This window comes from Anomaloglossus baeobatrachus, chromosome 4 (genome assembly GCF_048569485.1).
Source record: "Anomaloglossus baeobatrachus isolate aAnoBae1 chromosome 4, aAnoBae1.hap1, whole genome shotgun sequence".
NCBI lineage: Eukaryota > Metazoa > Chordata > Amphibia > Anura > Aromobatidae > Anomaloglossus > Anomaloglossus baeobatrachus.
Genome location: NC_134356.1, coordinates 666,502,724 through 666,522,555, shown reverse-complemented (window position 1 = coordinate 666,522,555; position 19,832 = coordinate 666,502,724). Strand labels below are relative to the sequence as shown.

The following is a 19,832-nucleotide window of genomic DNA, read 5'->3' as shown; positions in this document are numbered from 1 at the left end:
TTATAGCGTTGAGCCGTGAAAAGAAAAAAAATTTTTTTTACCACAAAACGGTTGCTTCAACTAGGTAGCTTTTTTTTTCACAAGGCTATCAGGAAAAAATGCACCATAAAATGTATTGTGCATTTTCTCCTGAGTACGCAGATACCTCATATGTGGTGGAAATAAATTGTTTGAGCGCATGGCGGGGCTCAGAAGAGAAGGACCGCCATTTGACTTTTCAAACGCACAGACGCAGTGCACTGATCGGCCGCTGCAGGACGCACGGTCGGATGCGATAAAAAAAAGCGTCGGGGATACGTAAAAAAAAAAAAAAGTCACGCCAAAAATTGACCATGGATGCCGATCCGTTATGTGCATCCCTGATCAGCGCTTGGCGGGACGCACGGATGGATGTGATACAAAAAGCGTCGGGGATACGGAAAAAAAAAAGTCACGCCAAAAATTGAGCAGGGATGCCGATCCGTTATCTGCATCCCTGATCAGCGCTTGGCGGGACGCACAGACGGATGCGATACAAAAAGCGTCGGGGATACGGAAAAAAAAAAAAAGTCACGCCAAAAATTGAGCAGGGATGCCGATCCGTTATCTGCATCCCTGATCAGCGCTTGGCGGGACGCACGGACGGATGAGGTGTAAAAATGGACAGGGGATACGGAAAAAAAAAAAAAAGTTATACTCACAGTACCCAGAGGACTAGCAGGAGGAACACTGACCAGAAGAGCTGCAGAGGAACAGATGGCAGAGAGATGGACAGCTTTACAGGAGCAGCAGGCAGATCAGCAGAATGCCCAGGAAGGACCCAGCGATGGACGCAGATGTGATCAGGCCGGTGAAGACAGGTAAGAGGACGTCGGGGGAGAGCAGAGGGGGAGAGGGGGGGGTGAGAGCAGAGGGGGGGGGGGGAAGCAGAGGGGGAGGGGGTAGAGCAGAGGGGGAGACCGGAGAGGGAGCTGCAGAACAGAGATAATGGGGGAGGCAGTCAGATCGCGGGGGGAGCAGATCGGGATGTCGGGGGGGGGGGGGGGGGGGGGGGTTGGGGGGAGCAGATCGCGGGGGGGGGCACGGCAGGGGCTACCATGGCAGCGCGCAGGGGCACCACGGGAGCGCGCAGGGGCACCACGGGAGCGCGCACGGGCTGGCTGCAAAGTGAGCACAGTACTCACGTGCAGCAGCGGTGACAGCTAGGGCGGCGGCGGCGGCAGCAGCAGCGGCGGTGGCGTGGTACCACAAGTACCAGCCACTGCACGCTGCAGACATGTTGGGGGAGGGCTCGCAGGCCAGCACAGGCCTGGGGAGGGCGGCCACGGGCAAATCACACCGCCCCACTGCACACTGATTGGAGCGATTGCGCGTCATTGCACGATCGCTCCAATCAGTGCTGCAGGGGCTGGGGGAGACATGTTTGAGGTCCACCTATGATATGCTGCAGCAGCTGCGGCATCTCATAGCTGGATCTCACAGGATCGCACTAATTCGGGCATTATTTTTGCCGAAATTAGTGCGATCGATGTGGTTGGCGGTTCAGATTTGAACAGCCAATCACATCGATCGTCGATAGGGGGTGGCGATGCCGCCCCCCCTGGGGTCAAGCAAAGGTCCCCTGCTGTAAGAAACAGCAGGGGACATCATTTGAAAGCCGTTGCTATGGCCACGGCAATCAAATGAAGTTTAGGCAGTAAAATTACGTCCCTGGTCGTTAAGTCACGTTAAAATAGGACGTAATTTTACTGCCCGCGGTCGTGAAGGGGTTAAATTATGTAAATAAATAATTTTAAAATACTGTGTGGGGTCCCCCTATTTTGGATAACCAGCCAAAGTAAAACAGACAGCTGGGTGCTGGTATTATCAGGCTGGTAAGTCTCATGGATCTTTGGCCCATCCCAGACTAAAAATAGCAGCCCACAGCCACCTCAGAAGTGACACATCCATTAAATTATTTCTTTAAATAATTTTTAAAAAGTTGAATGCGGTCCCTCTTATTTTTATACACATCCACAAGGCTGGGGGCTGCATTGTTTTCTCTGCTGTAGATCTAGCAGTTATACAGAGCTCATGAACATCCTGTACTACCTGCGCGTCAGCAATATCTGCCTTCATCAGGTAAATAATGGAAGCAGATTTTGCCGTAACGATATTTTTAAAATTTTTAATAAAGGCAAGATCAGTATAAGTGTATCTGGTCATTTGTACCTATCCAAGCCACCAGATTGTGCGCTGACCACCCTCCTCCTTTTGTCTTATTGATTTCTGCTCCGAGCCCAGGGAAGAACTCTGATTCAGTGGGCCGACGAGCCGCCTTCACTATGTTTGGAATCTATTCACTGTGGTGTTCATCCTGTATTTAAAGTGAACCTTTTACCAGCTTTTGACCCTATGAAAAAACTCCACCACCTTTAACTGTCTCTTTGCTGCACTCTACAAATGTGTGTACCAGTGGCCGACTCCCCCTGTATACTCCCCAATATACCATTTGATATGCTCCCGCTCTTTATGTAAATTAGGGTGGTCTGGTCAGATGGGGTCCTCACTGCTGCTTCTTTCCCTCCTCTCAGTTTCTAATTGCATCCTCCTGCTTTGATTGACATGGATGACGTGTAGCGTGCCATCTACATAGTGAACTGAGATCTCACACCTACGTTGTAGACTTGCAGGCCAGCGCAGGCGCACTCTGCTCTGTCCTACTGCAGGCAGAGTATAAAACATCACTGAGCAAGCGCTAAAATCATAATGACATCACAATGACGTCACTCGGCGCTTGTTCATCTCCTTTTCATCACACGCTTGAAAAAAAGTTGTTTACTTAAAATTTTGGAAAGGTGCCAACAATTTTGTCAAGCCCATTTTTGGTGTTTTGTGTGAAATTATGCCCAATTTGCCTTTTTTTCCCTCTGTTTGTTCCAATACACACAAAATAAATAAACATGTATAACGAAAACGTGTGAAATATCATGATCCAGGTTCCGTTTCCCCTGCTGTGGTTTCACGCAGCTCCGGCCTGGTCATGTCAAGGGTTAACTTTCCCTGCCTTGTTCCGGATCCCAGGACGCTATATCTTGGTGCTGCAGCTCCGGTTCAGCGTCAGTGATATTTCTGCTTTACAGCGCGTATACTGACTCTGGTGAGTGTTCCCGATCTGTTCTGGCTCCCAGCTACAGTGTCCTGATCTGTACCTTACCCGTTCGTCTGCCGGTCCTGGTCTCTGACTCCCCGTTCCGGTCTACCATTTTGACCTGTCCTAACCTGTTTGTCCTCCTCCCTTATCTGTATTTGGACTTCCCGGCTGCTGACCTGTACTAACGTCGGCATTTGTCTCTCCCTTTTGGTTTGTACACTACTCTTCAGCTTCTGACCATTTGCTTGCTCCTGATTTGTCTCTCCCTTTGCTGCTGTCTAAGACCTCCTGCTGCTGACTTGGAATACTGACTACTCTGCTGCCCTCTAGTGGTTGCTTGCTATACTGCACTCTGAAGCTACATTACCTGTGGCTTCAGTAATGCAGTGATATATAAAAGCAATAGTTTTCTGGGAGAAATATTTCATTTTCTGGAACAAGCACAAGGGTGCCAACACTTTCAGCCATCACTGTATATTTCCTGTATCTTAAATGGAAAGAGTTCCAATTGTCTGAAAAGTTGAGTAGAAAACTCTGAGGTCTCCCAGGACTGTATCAACCCCTCTCAAGTCCTTTAATGCAAACACAGCCTTAGTAATGTCAAAGTCACCATAAGGTAATAACATGTTTGACTATGGATTGACAGACGGTATCTGTTCTTCACTGCTGTGCTGTCACACACTATCTCTATAGTTTCTTCAGTGTTTTATAAATTATAGGTGAATATCTTCAAAGACGACTGGGCACCAGGAGAGTTGTTCGGATGGAGGCTGAATTGAGATGTGGAGACTGTGAGGTAGGAGATATCTTTATTGATGATAAGGCGACACTTTTTGAAAGTGAACCACTTTCTTCCTATTTACTTTCTACTATTATGTCTTTTTTCGTACATGACTAGGTTTGGGCACTTACCCTCTGCACACCGGCACTCATCACTTCGACAAAGCATGCCCAATAACCTGCTTTCCTTATTCACGTGGTAGGTTTTAGTGCAGCGGTTTTCTACAAACACGAGAAAAGTATCAAAATAAATTGTTTTTTTTTAATAACTAACACTCATATTTTAGGTTAGTAAAGATATCTTCTATGTCACCTACCGGGGCTGTAATAGTCATAAACGGTGACAGACGCCGGTTGGATGAGACCAACATTAAACATCTGATGGACATTGAATTTGATGCAGTCGTCTTCTCTGTGTGAGATCTGTCCAAAGGAAGAGAAGAAAAGATAAAATATCTTTGAAGAACTAACAAAATGGAATAAAAATGTCAATAAATAAAGATCCTAATGCTTAATCTACATTAGATCATATAATTCAACTATTGCCCAAGTGATAAGACTCGGTCCTGATGATGTAATAACCAAACATTATCATGTACGATTAAATTGATGTGTCATCGGTACATTAACTAATTTTTAATTCTGTTATTTAACATATTAAATGTATTATTCTTTAAATTTTAGTAATTCTTTTTTTATTTTTTCACATAGTGATTTGTATTATTAAAAAATAAAACAGAAATATTGCAATACACACACTGGAAACGAAGCCTTATAATAGACTCTTAGGGGCTGATTCATTAAAACTGGCATAGGGCACGCTCGCACTACGACATTCTTCTGGAATATGAGGCCGCAAATTCATTAATAGGCGCATACCACTTAATGAATTAGGCAAATCTTCAAAGTCATAAACAACAACACAAAACAAAAGTATAAGGCCTAATATATCAGATTTTTATTTAAAAATAAAAGAAAGACGTGAATACATGAAACGTACGTTGGGGCTGTAGGATCAGACGGACCCTACTACTGTACAAAGTTTAATTACCCTAACAGCCATATGATTGCACTGTTCCCACTAGGTTTAGGCAATGTCCCTTATTTGTTATTTGTCCCTTACTTAATGTCCCTGTCCCTTATTTTGACCTTATGAGCATTTTATCAGCATTGTTTCAACTAGCTATGCCAGATAGTGCCTATTGAGTCACTATTTTCCATTCATACTTGTTTTTATACCTTGCTGGGCTTAATGCAATAACTCTATTTAACTATACCTATATACATCAATTGGGTCTTTATTTGCTTTAGCTACAGTATAGGACAACTATTTATCCTTCCCAGCAGGTTGTAATTAACTATGTGCTGTCCTTTTAATGTTGGGCTAGTGCAATATTTACACTTAGCATTATTGCACTGATTTTTTTCCTATACTGGAAAGAAACTGCATATTCTACATGATATTATTATTATTATTATTATTATTATTATTATTATTACTATTATTAATAATAATAATAATAATAATACATCTGTGATATTGTTCACCAATATTGGTATACAACCAAAAATATTTTTTTCAGTGTTATAACCTTATTGCTTGTTCTTATATAGTAATGACATACTGCAATGTTATCTTTGTTTTTATATACCGTATATATATATATATATATATATATATATATATATATATATATATATATATATATATATATATATATATACACACACATCTTATTCTAATTTTTATATGTAATTTTTGCACTTTCTATTTAGAGATATTTTCTCAAATTAATCTGATACATTGAATTTCATGTCATTTTTATACTGTAGGTCTGTCCGGTCCTTATATATCTGTACTACCACACACCTCTTACCTTTCTACAATATATAAATAAAAATTTGATATTTTAGGCCTTATACTTTTGTTTTGTGTTGTTGTTTATCATGATTTAAGTTCAAGGCCATTACGATATCTAAAGGGTACTCCTTGTTGACTAAATCTTCAAGGTGGCCATGTGCCGAGTCAGAAATGCTGATGTAGCATTTCTGCTATACAAAATGGTATGCTAAATTAATCATACTGGAGCGTGTAGTTACACCCTTTCCTGGCCAGGCACCTCCCCAGCTCTGGCATTAAAATGCCAAAAGTAACGAATTTTTTTTGCAAAATTAAGAGAGTTTTCAAAGCTTTTACACCACTTTTTTACATAAAAGCTTTGCTAAACAGCCTTGTCTTTTCAACAGTCAAACAGACATAGGTAGTAAATGACTTGCTCTGACTTAGGGTATGATTCCACTTGCATATGACTTGTGCGAGTCTCGTATTGGTATCACCCAGCACGGGGCACACTCTCCTGACAGGAAAGGGTCGGCTGTATGTATTTCTATGCAGCTGAGGCGCTCCTGTCAGGAGAGTGTGCGCCGTGCTGGGTGATACCAATAGGAGACTCGCACAAGTCATATGCAAGTAGAATCTTATTAACATCTACATAGAAATTGGTTGTGTAACAGAGAGTGAGACCGCAATCGGACACAGGGAGGAACGGTCCCTCCAAAGCCAATGCCTATTCCATATACATGTGTGTTCCCTGCACCTCAAGCAATTTAGAGGCCAGCAGCTGATGTCGGCTTACTCATTATGGGCAACTCATGATGTCACTGCCATGCACCGCCATGCCAACCTATTGAGCAGGAAGAGACAATTGTTCAGCCTAGAAGTGGGGATGTGGGAGGATTCATTGTTATTTTTAAATGGACTGGAAAAATGACCCAGAAATGGGGGGCATTAGTACAGGATAAAGGCCAAGAGAAGGGTACTATTATTAAAGAAAGGGGCCAGTTGGGGGACATTATTTCAGGATAAGCATTGGAATGGGTAACATTAAAAAAGAAGGATGGTGGACATAATTCTGCATGGGGGACATTATTACACCATAGGGGTCAGGACAGAGGACATTATTACAAGATGGGGGACATTATAGCAGGATGGGAGCCAGGATGGTGAACATTATTTTTTCTAATGGTCGTGTCTGACTCAAAACTCACAGAGTGCCAGCACTACATCTGACGCTGTTCACACAGCAGAGTCGAACACTCCACACAGTGCTACTTTTGAGATGCACAGACAGGCTCGGGCATCAACCTGCTGTGCGCTTGTTAGTAACTGTGCTTGCAGGAGTTCTGCTATCCTGTGGATTACTGCTTAAGTTACATGTTGCAGGTGACCAATCACAGTTGCTTCCACCCTTTTTAAGATGGTTGAACCTGTTCTGCCATGCCGATTATAGCTTTGTGCGATCCCGTTCCTTGCGTTTCATTATCCTGTTGCTGATGAACGTCTGTCTTTTGTGGAAATACTCATGTTATCTGATTATTTCTTGCCTTCCTTTAGTTTTCTCCTGATCACGTATTGTCTATACCTCTGTGACTAATTGCTGTGAGTTTGAGTTTTGGTTTTCCCCCAACTGTTTATTTGTTTGGGATTAACCGCTGCTGTCCTAGCCCTCTCCTGGGTGGAGGGAGGGAGACCACTAGACCAAGGTTGTTCAGGAGCTAGGGTGAGGAATGCGGCCCAAACATAGTCACTTTCAGATGTACCTTTGGGATCAGATCAGCCAGGGTCTCCCTAGCCTGAGAGCCAATGTAGGCTCCCATGTTCCTAGTTATCCTGTCACACCCTGTGACAGGAGGAAAATAATAGTATTCTCCATTGTGGCCCTGATAATTAAAGATATTAACATATGGAAACAGAAATAGTGTACAATACTCCTGTATTATTGACAGTGGGGAGGGGCATTACTGTTTTTGTATTTAAGCACAGGCAGACATTATGACTGAATAAAGGCACAAAGAGGAATTTAATATTATACCTGAGCAATAAAAGGGGATATATTCATTAACCACTTATTAACAAATGACTTAATGGTACAACATTTGTTGGCTTCTGTCTTTAATGCAGGCTCAAAGGCTTAAACAGCATTTTTATTGGGAGTTGATGGCTGTGCTATTCAGCCATCATCTGCCTTTAACAGTTACAAATGGAGAGTAGCTCCACCCATGGCTGTTAACCCATTCAATGCTAATGTTAATCTGTGACACTAGCATTGCGCACGCTGTTCTTATAGTCTATGGATCCTTCATGATATGTTTGCAGGGAACCCATAGGTTTTTATGACAGTCGAGGGTCTGTTTAAGACCCCATGCATGTCATGACAGTACTGCCTGTGGCTGGCTTTTATACAAGACTGCAAGATTTACAATATACAGCAATACTGTGGTATTACTCTGTATAGTACAAGTGATCAGACAATCAAATGTTCAAGTCTCCTATAGAAGCTACAAAAATCAATTAAAAATAAAAAAAAAGGTTTTAAAAATACAATTTTTTTTAAATATTAAAGTTTGAATTACCTCCCTTTTACCCCATTAAAAATAAAGTAAAAATTTAAAAATGCATATATTTCATATCCACTTGTCTGTAAAAGTCTGATCTATTACAATATAAAATTAATTAACCCAACCAATAAACGCTACACTGAGAAAAAAAAAATCTAAACACCAAAACTGCTATAACAGCATAAAAATGCAATAAGACTTGATAAAACATCATATCCACCTCAAAGTTATCTTGATAAAATGTCAACTAAGGACAAAAATACACAAGTCATAAGATAGGCCTATTGACCAAAAATTATAAATGTCTTGGAAAATAGCAACACAAAAAAAATTATTTTTTGCACAATTCCAAAAGGTTTTTCCCACTTTAAAAAAAACAAAAAAAACAAAAAAAAAAACCCAACCTTGTTTGGTATTATTGGAATTATACTGGCAGGGAGTAGGTAGAATCATATTGCCACGATGAAAGCATGATACCGGGGTGAAACTTTTGCACTTTTGTTTTCTTTAGTAGTAAGTGTTCAGGGTGTTAGAGCGATCAGTCATAGATGTATGTGTAGATAGAAAAACATCAAAGGAGACCGGTTGTCATCGCCGCGCTTTTCACCACTTCGAAGACGAAAATTAAATCCTCCAAGTCTTTATTTAGGAAGCTAATATAAGTCAACGTGTTTCTGGTGTCACAGCCCCCTTCTTCAGGACAAAATAGCACCCAGGACCCCCGAAACGCGTTGACTTATACTAGCTTCCTTAATAAAGACTTGGATGATTTAATTTTTGTCTTCAGAGAGGTGACAAGCGTGGCGATGACAACCGGTCTCCTTTGAAGCTCCTGTCTGCCTGATTCTCCAGTGCTGCAGCCATCTCCACCGTTAAATGCTTTTCTAGGTGTTGTGACCTTTCACAACCTCTATAGGTAAGTACATTCTTCACTTCCTCTCCTCCTGCCCACCTGGTAAGACCCTATTGCGCCCTTTCTTCCACAGGCTCTCTTTCATTTTATAGATGTATGTGTGTTACTTTATACAGTGACAACTCCTGGCTGGAAGACTGGTAAAAGTTAAAGTCCCATAGAGGGACTAAGTAAAAAAGTTACAAAAAAAAAAGGTAAAATAAATTGTAAAAAATATTTTAAAAACCCCTCACAAAATGAATAACAAAAAAAGAAAAAAATATATATTACTCCAATAAATATAAACATTTAACCAATAACAAAATACACAAAAAAACTACATATATTTGGTATTAAATATGGTATTCATTAAGCAAAAAACAAGCTCCAGTAGTGGAAAAATAAAAAAAACTATAGATCTAAGAATTGGGCGATGCAAAAACAATTCTTTTTTTCTATAAACATTAAAACAACATATAAATGTCGTATCACTGTAATCATACATACCCGAAGAATAAAGCCATCATACCATTTTTACCAACAGTGAAGGGCATAAAAAGATAACCCTGCAAATTCCTGAATTGCTGTTCCCAAAAATAAGAATAAAAAGCGTTCAAAGCGTTCAAAAAATGTTATGTGCCCAAAAATGATACCAATAAAAATTTGGGGCTAAAGCAACATTTTGTGGGAAATATGTATTTTTATTATTTTCATGGCTCAACGTTATAAAATTCTTGGAAGCATCTCTCGGTTAAATGTCTCACCACACCTTCTACTGTAGATACATTTCTTGAGAGGTCTAGTTTTCAAAATGAAGTCACTTGTGGGGGTTTCCACTGTTTAGTCAAATAAGGGCTCTTGTTGTGATCAGTAGACCACAAAAGATTTTGCAAAAATCCCATAAAAAAGGTTGGAGATAATACACAAGAGTAGTTCGAAACTTAGCTGGCTGCAATCCACTGACTACACAAACACAACTAGAAGTAGCGGTGGAGCGTTCCTAACAAACCTAGATGCCTCGTTACCGCCGGAAAACTAACTAACCTCAAAGATGGAATGAGGAATCCTGACTTGCCTCAGAGCAGCCCCAAAGGAAAGTCAAAACCTCCAACATATAATGATGATAATGAAAGAAAAAAGACAGCACACAGATGGTAGATATAGAGATAAAGTGAGGCCCTGCTAGCTTGATACAAAAGTATAGAATAGATTGCTGGTTGCAGCAAGTTAAAACCCTGAAAAATACCAACACCTGATAATCAAAAATTCCCTTAAAGATCACATGATCTTTCCACCCTCTATATCAGGAACTCTTCTGCAAGTACATTTAAATACAAAATGCAAATACAATAGAAAAGATCTTATCTACAAAAACACATGAGATACAAAAATACAAAACTCCTGATCAAAGAGGGAGTAAAAACTCCCTTTCTTGATGGGAATAAATCACCCTCCAAAAATAGTGCAGGAAGAGCACTTATTCACTTGCAAGAAACAAAAAGAAGACAAAACAAAAAACCTATCAGGCATAGCCGCAGACTCAGGATGACATGGAAACAAAACTGATGCAAAGGAATGAAAAAATGCTGTAGAAGTCATTTCTGGAATATCCAAAAAGGCGCTGAAAAAGGCAAAACAAAACCTACAGGGAAAGGCAAAAGCCTAAAGGCTGGAGGACAAAATTCAGGACATCTTAACATGGAGCAGAAACAATTATCACCGGAAAAAGCTAGACAGAGACTGCCTTCCTATATCCCCCCAGGCTTGACTGCATAGGCTTCCTGAAATAGCAATCATCTCTAACACTTGTCTGAGTGACAGATGCAGAATCAGACTTACTACCAGCACTAGCCACCAGAGAAGGCCACAAAATCATCTCTGATGATATTCACAACAGGCTCTGCAAATTCAACATGGCATCTGGTATCGATTCCAGATGATTTTGCACTCCAAAAGTCAAATAGCGCTCCTTCTCTTCAGAGACTTGCCGTGCACCCAAACAGTAGTTTTTCAACACATATGGCATATCGGCGTACTCAAGAGAAATAGTACAACAAATTTTATTTTCCATTTTTTTCTGTAACTCTTGTGAAAATGAAAAATTAAGGGCTAAAGCAATATTATTGTGGGGAAAAAGTAAAGTGTTAATTTTTTCCTTCCAGGTTGCTTTAATTCCTGTGAAGCACCTAATAGGTTAAAAAAAACTTTGTGAATGTGGTTTTAAGCACTTTGAGGGGTGCAGTTTTTAAAATCGTGTCACTTTTGGGAATTTTTTTTTTAAATAAACCCCTCAGAGTCCAAAATTTACCACTATGATGAAGAACATTGTGTACCTGAAAAAGATTCTCTGAATCACCGGGATATGTTGAAGCATTCCAAAATTAGTTCCTTATAAAATGAAACTGATCAGAACTGTAAGATTTGACCTGGTCAGGAAGGTGAAAACAGGCTCAGGGGTGAAGGGGCTAAACAGACAATGTCAAATTTGCATCCAAATGGAGAAACAACTCTTATGACTTTAGTAGCAAGGGATTGGATTGAATTCCGGCTCCAAAATAAGCACTGATAATCTTGTATATATTTTGAAGACTGTGTCACAGTCGTTTCCCTGTTTTTGGAGGTTAGTGACAGCCTCTCATCTGTATCAGGTTATCCACATTTAAATGTGGTTTTGTTTCCTTCAGTACCGAAATGGTTAATATCAGTTTTCTGCTGGCAGCTTCTCCAGGAGTCTCTGCTGCAGTTGAGGTCAGCTGCACCTGCATGGTAGACACACCCTGTGCTTAAATAGCCAAGTCTCCCAGCAAGCTTTACAGACTATACAAACCATTTGTATGAAAACCGCCTTGGTGGAATGAGCTGCTGTGTATTTTCTAAAGTTGTATCCTCTCCATTTTGGTTCTTTATTCCCTATTTGTCTCCCTACCCTTTTGTCTCTTTAGTAGAGCGGTGGGTCTAGTGAGCCTCTCACTAGTCAGGGCTTCTATAAGGTTTCTCAGGGACCCAGGATTCTGTTCGGCGACCGTTGTGGAGAATGTACAGGGACTGGCTAGGAGAGTGGGGACAGCTGCAGGTGAAGATAGGGGATATCCATCTTCCCTCTCACTAGTCCTAGGGCCCACCATTGTTATTGTGTCCCTGGTGTTCCCCCTTGTCTGTGGTGCTTTTTAGGTGTGTTTTTCATTGTGTGTCAGCCCTTGGTTGACCTGAATGTGCTTGCCACGCGTGTTACATGACAGAATGTGCGTAAATTTAAGAAATCTGTTAAGGACCAATAGTTCTTGTTGTCTTCAATCCTAAGGCTGGCCATACATGTTCAATAGCTGTTGGCCCAATGGTTTTTCAAACAAGCACTATCTCTCCACACACCCCATCCTCCTCTTCATACACAGGCATGATAAGCTTGGCCTAGTGTGCATGTATTTTCAGGAACAGAAGGGTTGGTGCTATGATCCGGAACCATGGAAGATCACAATAGATCATTGGCAAAAAAGTGACAAGAGCATTGGCAACTAATCTGGCCGCCATCCCCTTACTAACCATCAACACTAGAAGTAGCTGAGGGGTGAACTAACATCCTATGCACCGTGAACCCAGCCGGAGAACTAGCTATTCTAAAGGAAGGAAGGATGAATAACTCTCTGCCTCAGAAATAGACCTCAAAAGGTATAGCAAGCCCTCCACATTCAAGATTACAGTGATATAGGAAAATACAATTCACAGATGGATGATAGGATCAGCAAAGGTGAGGCCCCACTGACTAAATAGGAAAAGATAGGAAAGGGGCTGATGGTGGCCAGAGAAAAACCCTACAAAAACCCAAATAGTACAAAAAGGTCCTCAGATCACACGATCTGCACTCCGTCCTATATCAGGCGCTCTTTTCAAACCAATGAACAGAAAACAGGAACAATTACAAATTCAAGAAGCAACAAGCACATGGACTTATGGAAGCAAAACTCCAAATATAGCTGCAGAGAGCTTCCCTGCTAAGCAACAGAGAGAGAAGATTCCTGCATGCAAATAAACTGACAATAACCACATTAAATGACAAACCCAGATAAGAACAAAAAGAACAAAATAACTAAGAAATAACCAAGCACTTATCTGGGGTAGATGTGGTCTGGAGCAAGATGAAAAGGCTGGTGAGCTATAGGACAATGATAACCGGCTCAGCCTGCTAGGAGGCCAGGGTTTAAATAGGCAGAGAGTTAGCAATGGAAACGCCCATTGCTCAAGCACACCTTGTCTCTGTCCAAACCATTCCTGGTCACAAGAGGGAGCCTCACAGCAGCAAAAGCATACCTGACATTCACAACAGGTTGGTATCTGCTGACAAACCCACTATTATGGCATATTATATTTCCAGGAATTAAAGGAAATATAGGTCAAAACACAGGAGGCTTTCCAGAAGAATTGGGTTCAAAAACAATACCTTGTCCAGGTAGATGATGAGTGATCCCTCAGTGATTGATGCCTTCTTAATCTCAAAAGTGGAGATATATTTGTCCACTCCCTTCTTTAGCTGTGAATAAAAGCATGAATTATATATCATTCATTAAAAGAATATGAAGATATTTAATAATAATTCCAGAATCTGACCTTATTAAGACTTTCAAAATCGGGGACAAATCCAGTCATCATGGAAACATCCAAGATAGACATGGTGGCATCACTGCCTTTAAGATGTCTATAGAAAGATTGCAATATGAGATTAGCGACAACAACATCAATATCCAGGACAGGATTCACAGATTTCTCATGCCCTTCCAGTGACAGGTGCAATTATTTATTCATATAAAAATAGAGCAGTGGTATTAGCTGTTAATATCACCTCCATAATGTAAAGGATGTAACATATAGACCACGGGCACAATGCTTCATTTGAAGGAAGTTTAAAATGTTATATTCTTTTTATTATAAGAAATCAGTTCTGCATCATGCAGTGAATTCTTGCTGAGCTTGTAGATGGCATATAAACAGCAGTCAATGTGATCAAAAAGGGCTGTGCTATGCTACCACTAGGGAGTGCAGAAACTCAGAGAATGGAGTCCTCTTGATTGCAGTCTAGCCCAAGCCCACTAGAGGTCACTAGCACCAATGCGGAGTTGCAAGAGAGTAGTCAGTAAGCCTAAGGTCGGTGCTGGGACGTCACGTGTGTACAGAGGAGCAAGCAAAGCCGGAGTCAGGTGAGAGCAGAGGGTCTGAAAGCCAGGAGGTCACGTCAAGAGCCAGAGGGAAGCAGAGCCGACGTCTAAGTACAACCCGGGGTCAGAAGCCGAGCAGACAAGTATGGAGGAGGGAGCAGAGAGGGGATTACAAGTGGAGAGCAGGTATGGAGACAGGGGAAGTAAGAGCAGGCTGGACGGAACGGAGGTCAGGGGAAGAGCGGGTACGGAGACAGGGGAAGTAAGACAAGACTGGACGGATCGGAGGTCCAGGGGAGAGCGGGTACGGAGACAGGGAAGTAAGACAAGATGGGATGGAATGGAGGTCAGAGGAGGGAGTATTTGTAAGCGGGAAAAGATCAGAAACTCACAGGAACCTGGAAACACACACTGCAAAGCAGGAACTATTACAGGCAGCGTTCAGAGAGAAAGAACTCCAATAACCAACATGACCCCTGGAACGAGGTCGGACAGAATACGCTCCTCCCAAATGACCTAACCCTTGAAGGAAACCGACAGAAGGAAAAAAATACATACAATACATACAGTGGCTCTGCAAGAGCAGAGCCATGAGAGTGTAGAACAGGCTGTAGTAAAAAGTATGTAGGCTAGATATGCAGTATATACTCTTGGCTGAAACGCATGGCATCTTTGAAATTTTTCCAGAAAAACAAGTATTTCTCCCAGAAAATTAGTGCAATTACACATTTTGTCATACACATGTTTGTTTAATTCATTTGTGTGTATTGGGAAAAACTAACACAAAAAACCCAGAAAAAAAGACAAATTGGACATTATATCACACAAACCTCACAAAAAATGGGTAAGATTGTTAAATCTATTACCACCTTTCCAAAACTGTCAGTAAACATGTTTGTTTCAAGCATGTGATGCTCATTCAAACTTATCTGTGGCAATTAGTAGATGTGGGCAATATGAAAATGACACCTGAAACCAGAAAAAAGGTGAGAAGTTGACTCAATTTTTGCATTGTGTGTCTGTGTGTGCCACACTAAGCATGGAGAACATTAAGAGAAGAGAAACTGTTTGAGGACTTGAGAACCAAAATTGTTGAAAAATATCAACAATCTCAAGTCCATCTCCACAGATCTTGATATTCCTTTGTTCACAGAGTGCTATATAATCAAAAAGTTTACAACCCATGGCACTGTAGCTAATCTTCCTGGATTTGGACAGCAGAGAAAAGTCAATGAACGGTTGCAACGAAGGATAGTCCAGCTGGTGGATATGGAACTCTAATCAAGTTTCAAAGAAATTCAAGCTGTCCTGCAGGCTTAGGGCAGCTTTGCACACTACGACATCGCAGGTGCGATGTCGGTGGGGTCAAATTGAAAGTGACGCACATCCGGCGTCACTTGCGATGTCGTAGTGTGTAAATCCTAGATGATTACGATGAACGAGCGCAAAAGCGTCGTTATCGTATCATTGGTGCAGGCTCCGACATTTCCATAATGCCAGTGCCGCGACAGGTACGATGTAGTTCCTTGTTCCTGCGGCAGCACACATCGCTGTGTATGAAGCCGCAGGAACGAGGAACATCTGCTTACCTGCCACCAGCGGCTATACGGAAGGAAGGAGGTGGGTGGGATGTTTACATCCTGCTCATCTCCGCCCCTCCGCCGCCATTGGCTGCCTGCCGTGTGACGTCGCTGTGACGCCGCACGGCCCGCCCCCTTAGGAAGGAGGCGGGTTGCTGGCCAGAGCGACGATCGCAGGGCAGGTGAGTGCATGTGAAGCTGGCGTAGCGATAATTATCGCTACGCCAGCTATCACAAGATATCGTACCTGTGACAGGGGCGGGGACTATTGCGTGCGACATCGCAGCATCGGCTTGCGATGTCGCAACATGCAAAGCCCGCCGTAGGGTGCATCAGTGTAAGCTTGAACTAGCCATCAACATTTGGATGGATGGGACCCAGGAGGACCCCACTTCTGATTCAAAGACATAAAAAAATCTAGTCTTCAGTTTTCCAAAACGTATATGAGTATCTAAAATCCTTCTGGGAAAGTGTCTTGAAGACAGATAAGACCAAGATAGAGCTTTTTCGTAAAGCACATCATTATCCTGTTTACTGAAAACAGAATGATGTCAACAACAAAAAATACAGTACAAACAGTTAAATATGGTGGAAGCTCAAAATTTTTTTGAAGTTGTTTTGCTGCCTCTGGCACTGGGTGCCTTGACTGTGTGTCAAATATCATGAAATTTAAAGAATTCCAAAGGATTTTGGGTGGCAATGTAGTGCGCAGTGTCAGAAAGCTGGTTTGCATCTTTGATCTTGGGTCCTCCATCAGGACAATGACCCCAAACACTTCCAGCAACCCCAGAATTGGATGGAAACAAAGCGTTTGAGAGTTCTAAAGTGGCAGCAGTGAGTCCGGAGCTAAACCCCATTGACACCTGTGGAGAGATCTTAAAATTGCTGTTGGGAGAAGAGAAGACGCCTTCAGATATGAGAGACCTGGAGCAGATTATAAAGAAGAGTCCAAGATTCCAGGTGAGAGGAGGAAGACGCTTGTGGATGGTTATGGGAATCAATTGATTTCAGTTATTTCTTCAAAAGGGTTTGCTACCAAATGATAAGTTGAGGAGGCCAACAATTTTGTCCGGCTCGTTTTTGGAATTTTGCTTGAAATTATGTCCATTTTTTTCCTCTTTTTCCCTTCGTTTGTGCTTTTCCAATACACACAAAGGAAATAAACGTGTATTATAAAATGTGTAATTGCAATATTTGTTTTGGGAGAAATACTTCATAATCTGGAACAATTACAAGGGTGCCAACACTTTCGGCCATGACTGTATGTACAAAAATACTGACCCAAATGAGATATTATAAATTGTAACCTGAAGATATATTTAAAATTACATTTTACTACTTTATTATATTCTTTCATTTATACTCTACAGTTTTATTTTGGGTAAAGATAATTGAAAGGGTGTGTACATTTTTGCAAAAAAACTTTAGCAAACTTGCCGATATTTCTGCTCAGACAGCTCAACTGTATAAAACCTTTGTTCTTATGTAATTTAATTCAACTGAAATTTAGAGTCTTTAAACTTTTGAGCAAATGATCATATTGGGTCCTTCATGTAATTCCCTGGAGATCAGTGGCAGTTATAGTCCTGAGAGTCACCACTGATGAAACCGGTGAAGCCCACAGCTTAGGAGGCCGGAGCGCACGGCACTTGTCTAAAGCCCACTTTACACGTTGCAATTAGTTGTACAATCGCATTTGCGATGTGACACGCCCAGGTTGCATATGGGATCTTATGAGATTTCACGTTGGTCGTTCATTTGCTGTCACACCAGCGTTAGTAGTCTATGTTAAATTGATCAATGTTATGTGCGATCCTTTAGATCATGTGTTCTGTGATGTATGCATTGGGCACCTTTTTTTTTTTTTATTTATTGACTTGCCAAGCGTGTGTAATGTGTAGGGATGCGTTTTTACTATGTCATCTGCCATTCAGCTCTGCTACATGGCCGCTAACAGCAGACACAGACAGCCATGTAGCAGCGGTGAATGGCAGATGACAGCAGACACAGACAGAGCCGCACTGTCAGAATGAACTCGGGTGAACTTCACCCGACTTCATTGTCATGCTGCGGCTCTGTCTGTGTCGCGTCCTGATTAGCGGTCACCAGTGAAGGGCTCACCGGTGACCGCTAATCTCCTAAGTTATTGAAGTTAGCAGCCCTCTCTCATACTCACCAATCCCCGGCACTGCACGGCGTTCACACTGCTGCGGCGGCTTTTACTGTTTTGAAAAAGCCGGCCGCCCATTAAACAATTTCGTATTCCCTGCTTTCCCCGCCCACCGGCGCCTATGATTGGTTACAGTGAGACACGCCCCCACTCTGAGTGACAGGTGTCACACTGCACCCAATCACAGCAGCCGGTGGGCGGGTCTATACTGTGTAGTGAAATAAATAATTAAATAATTTAAAAAAACGGCGTGCAGTTCCCCCCAATTTTAATACCAGCCAGATAAAGCCATACGGCTGAAGGCTGGTATTCTCAGGATGGGGAGCTCCACGTTATGGGGAGCCCCCCAGCCTAACAATATCAGCCAACAGCCGCACAGAATTGCCGCATACATTATATGCGACAGTTCTGGGACTGTACCCGGCTCTTCCCGATTTACCCTGGTGCGTTGGCAAATCGGGGTAATAAGGAGTTATTGGCAGCCCATAGCTGCCAATAAGTCCTAGATTAATCATGTTAAGCGTCTATGAGACACCCTCCATGATTAATCTGTAAATTACAGTAAATAAACACACACACCCGAAAAAATCCTTTATTAGAAATAAAAACACACTAACATATACCCTGGTTCACCACTTTAATCAGCCCCAAAAAGCCCCCCTTGTCCGGCGTACTCCAGGATGCTCCAGCGTCGCTTCCAGCGCTGCTGCATGGAGGTGACAGGAGCTGCAGAAGACACAGCCGCTCCGGTCACCTCCACGCAGGTAATGAAGACAGCCGCGCGATCAGCTGCTGTCACTGAGGTTACCCGCGGCCACCGCTGGATCCAGTGACAGCGGGTAACCTCAGTGACAGCTCAGCTGATCGCGCGGCTGTCTTCATTTGCTGTGTGGAGGTGACCGGAGCGGCTGTGTCTGCTGCAGCTCCGGTCACCTCCATGCAGCAGCGCTGGAAGCGACGCTGGAGCATCCTGGATTACGCCGGACAAGGAGGGCTTTTTGGGGCTGATTAAAGTGGTGAACCAGGGTATATGTTTGTGTTTTTATTTCTAATAAAGGATTTTTTCGGGTGTGTGTGTTTATTTACTGTAATTTACAGATTAATCATGGAGGGTGTCTCATAGACGCTTAACATGATTAATCTAGGACTTATTGGCAGCTATGGGCTGCCAATAACTCCTTATTACCCCGATTTGCCAACGCACCAGGGTAAATCGGGAAGAGCCGGGTACAGTCCCAGAACTGTCGCATATAATGTATGCGGCAATTCTGGGCGGCTGTTGGCTGATATTGTTAGGCTGGGGGGCTCCCCATAACGTGGAGCTCCCCATCCTGAGAATACCAGCCTTCAGCCGTATGGCTTTATCTGGCTGGTATTAAAATTGGGGGGGACCGCACGCCGTTTTTTTTAATTATTTAATTATTTATTTCACTACACAGTATAGACCCGCCCACCGGCTGCTGTGATTGGGTGCAGTGTGACACCTGTCACTCAGAGTGGGGGCGTGTCTCACTGTAACCAATCATAGGCGCCGGTGGGCGGGGAAAGCAGGGAATACGAAATTGTTTAATGGGCGGCCGGCTTTTTCAAAACAGTAAAAGCCGCCGGAGCAGTGTGAACGCCGTGCAGCGCCGGGGATCGGGGATCGGTGAGTATATGAGAGAGGGGGATAGACTGACATGGACAGAGAGTGAGGGACAGAGATAGTGACCGACTGACAGAGATTAGTGACTGACAGACATTGTGAGGCGCT

At 42.5% G+C, this 19,832-nt stretch overlaps 1 protein-coding gene across 1 annotated transcript in view; it reads right to left on the bottom strand.

Moving 5' to 3' along the window:
- Positions 1-19,832, bottom strand: part of LOC142302076 (venom factor-like) — a 229,470-nt gene that overhangs the window by 13,688 nt on the left and 195,950 nt on the right. The window contains exons 34-37 of the mRNA XM_075343155.1: positions 13,785-13,872; positions 13,618-13,707; positions 4,210-4,315; positions 4,025-4,114 (exon numbers count right to left, since the gene is read on the bottom strand). Of these exons, the coding sequence (XP_075199270.1) occupies positions 4,025-4,114; positions 4,210-4,315; positions 13,618-13,707; positions 13,785-13,872 (374 nt within the window). The remainder of the gene's footprint in view (positions 1-4,024; positions 4,115-4,209; positions 4,316-13,617; positions 13,708-13,784; positions 13,873-19,832) is intronic.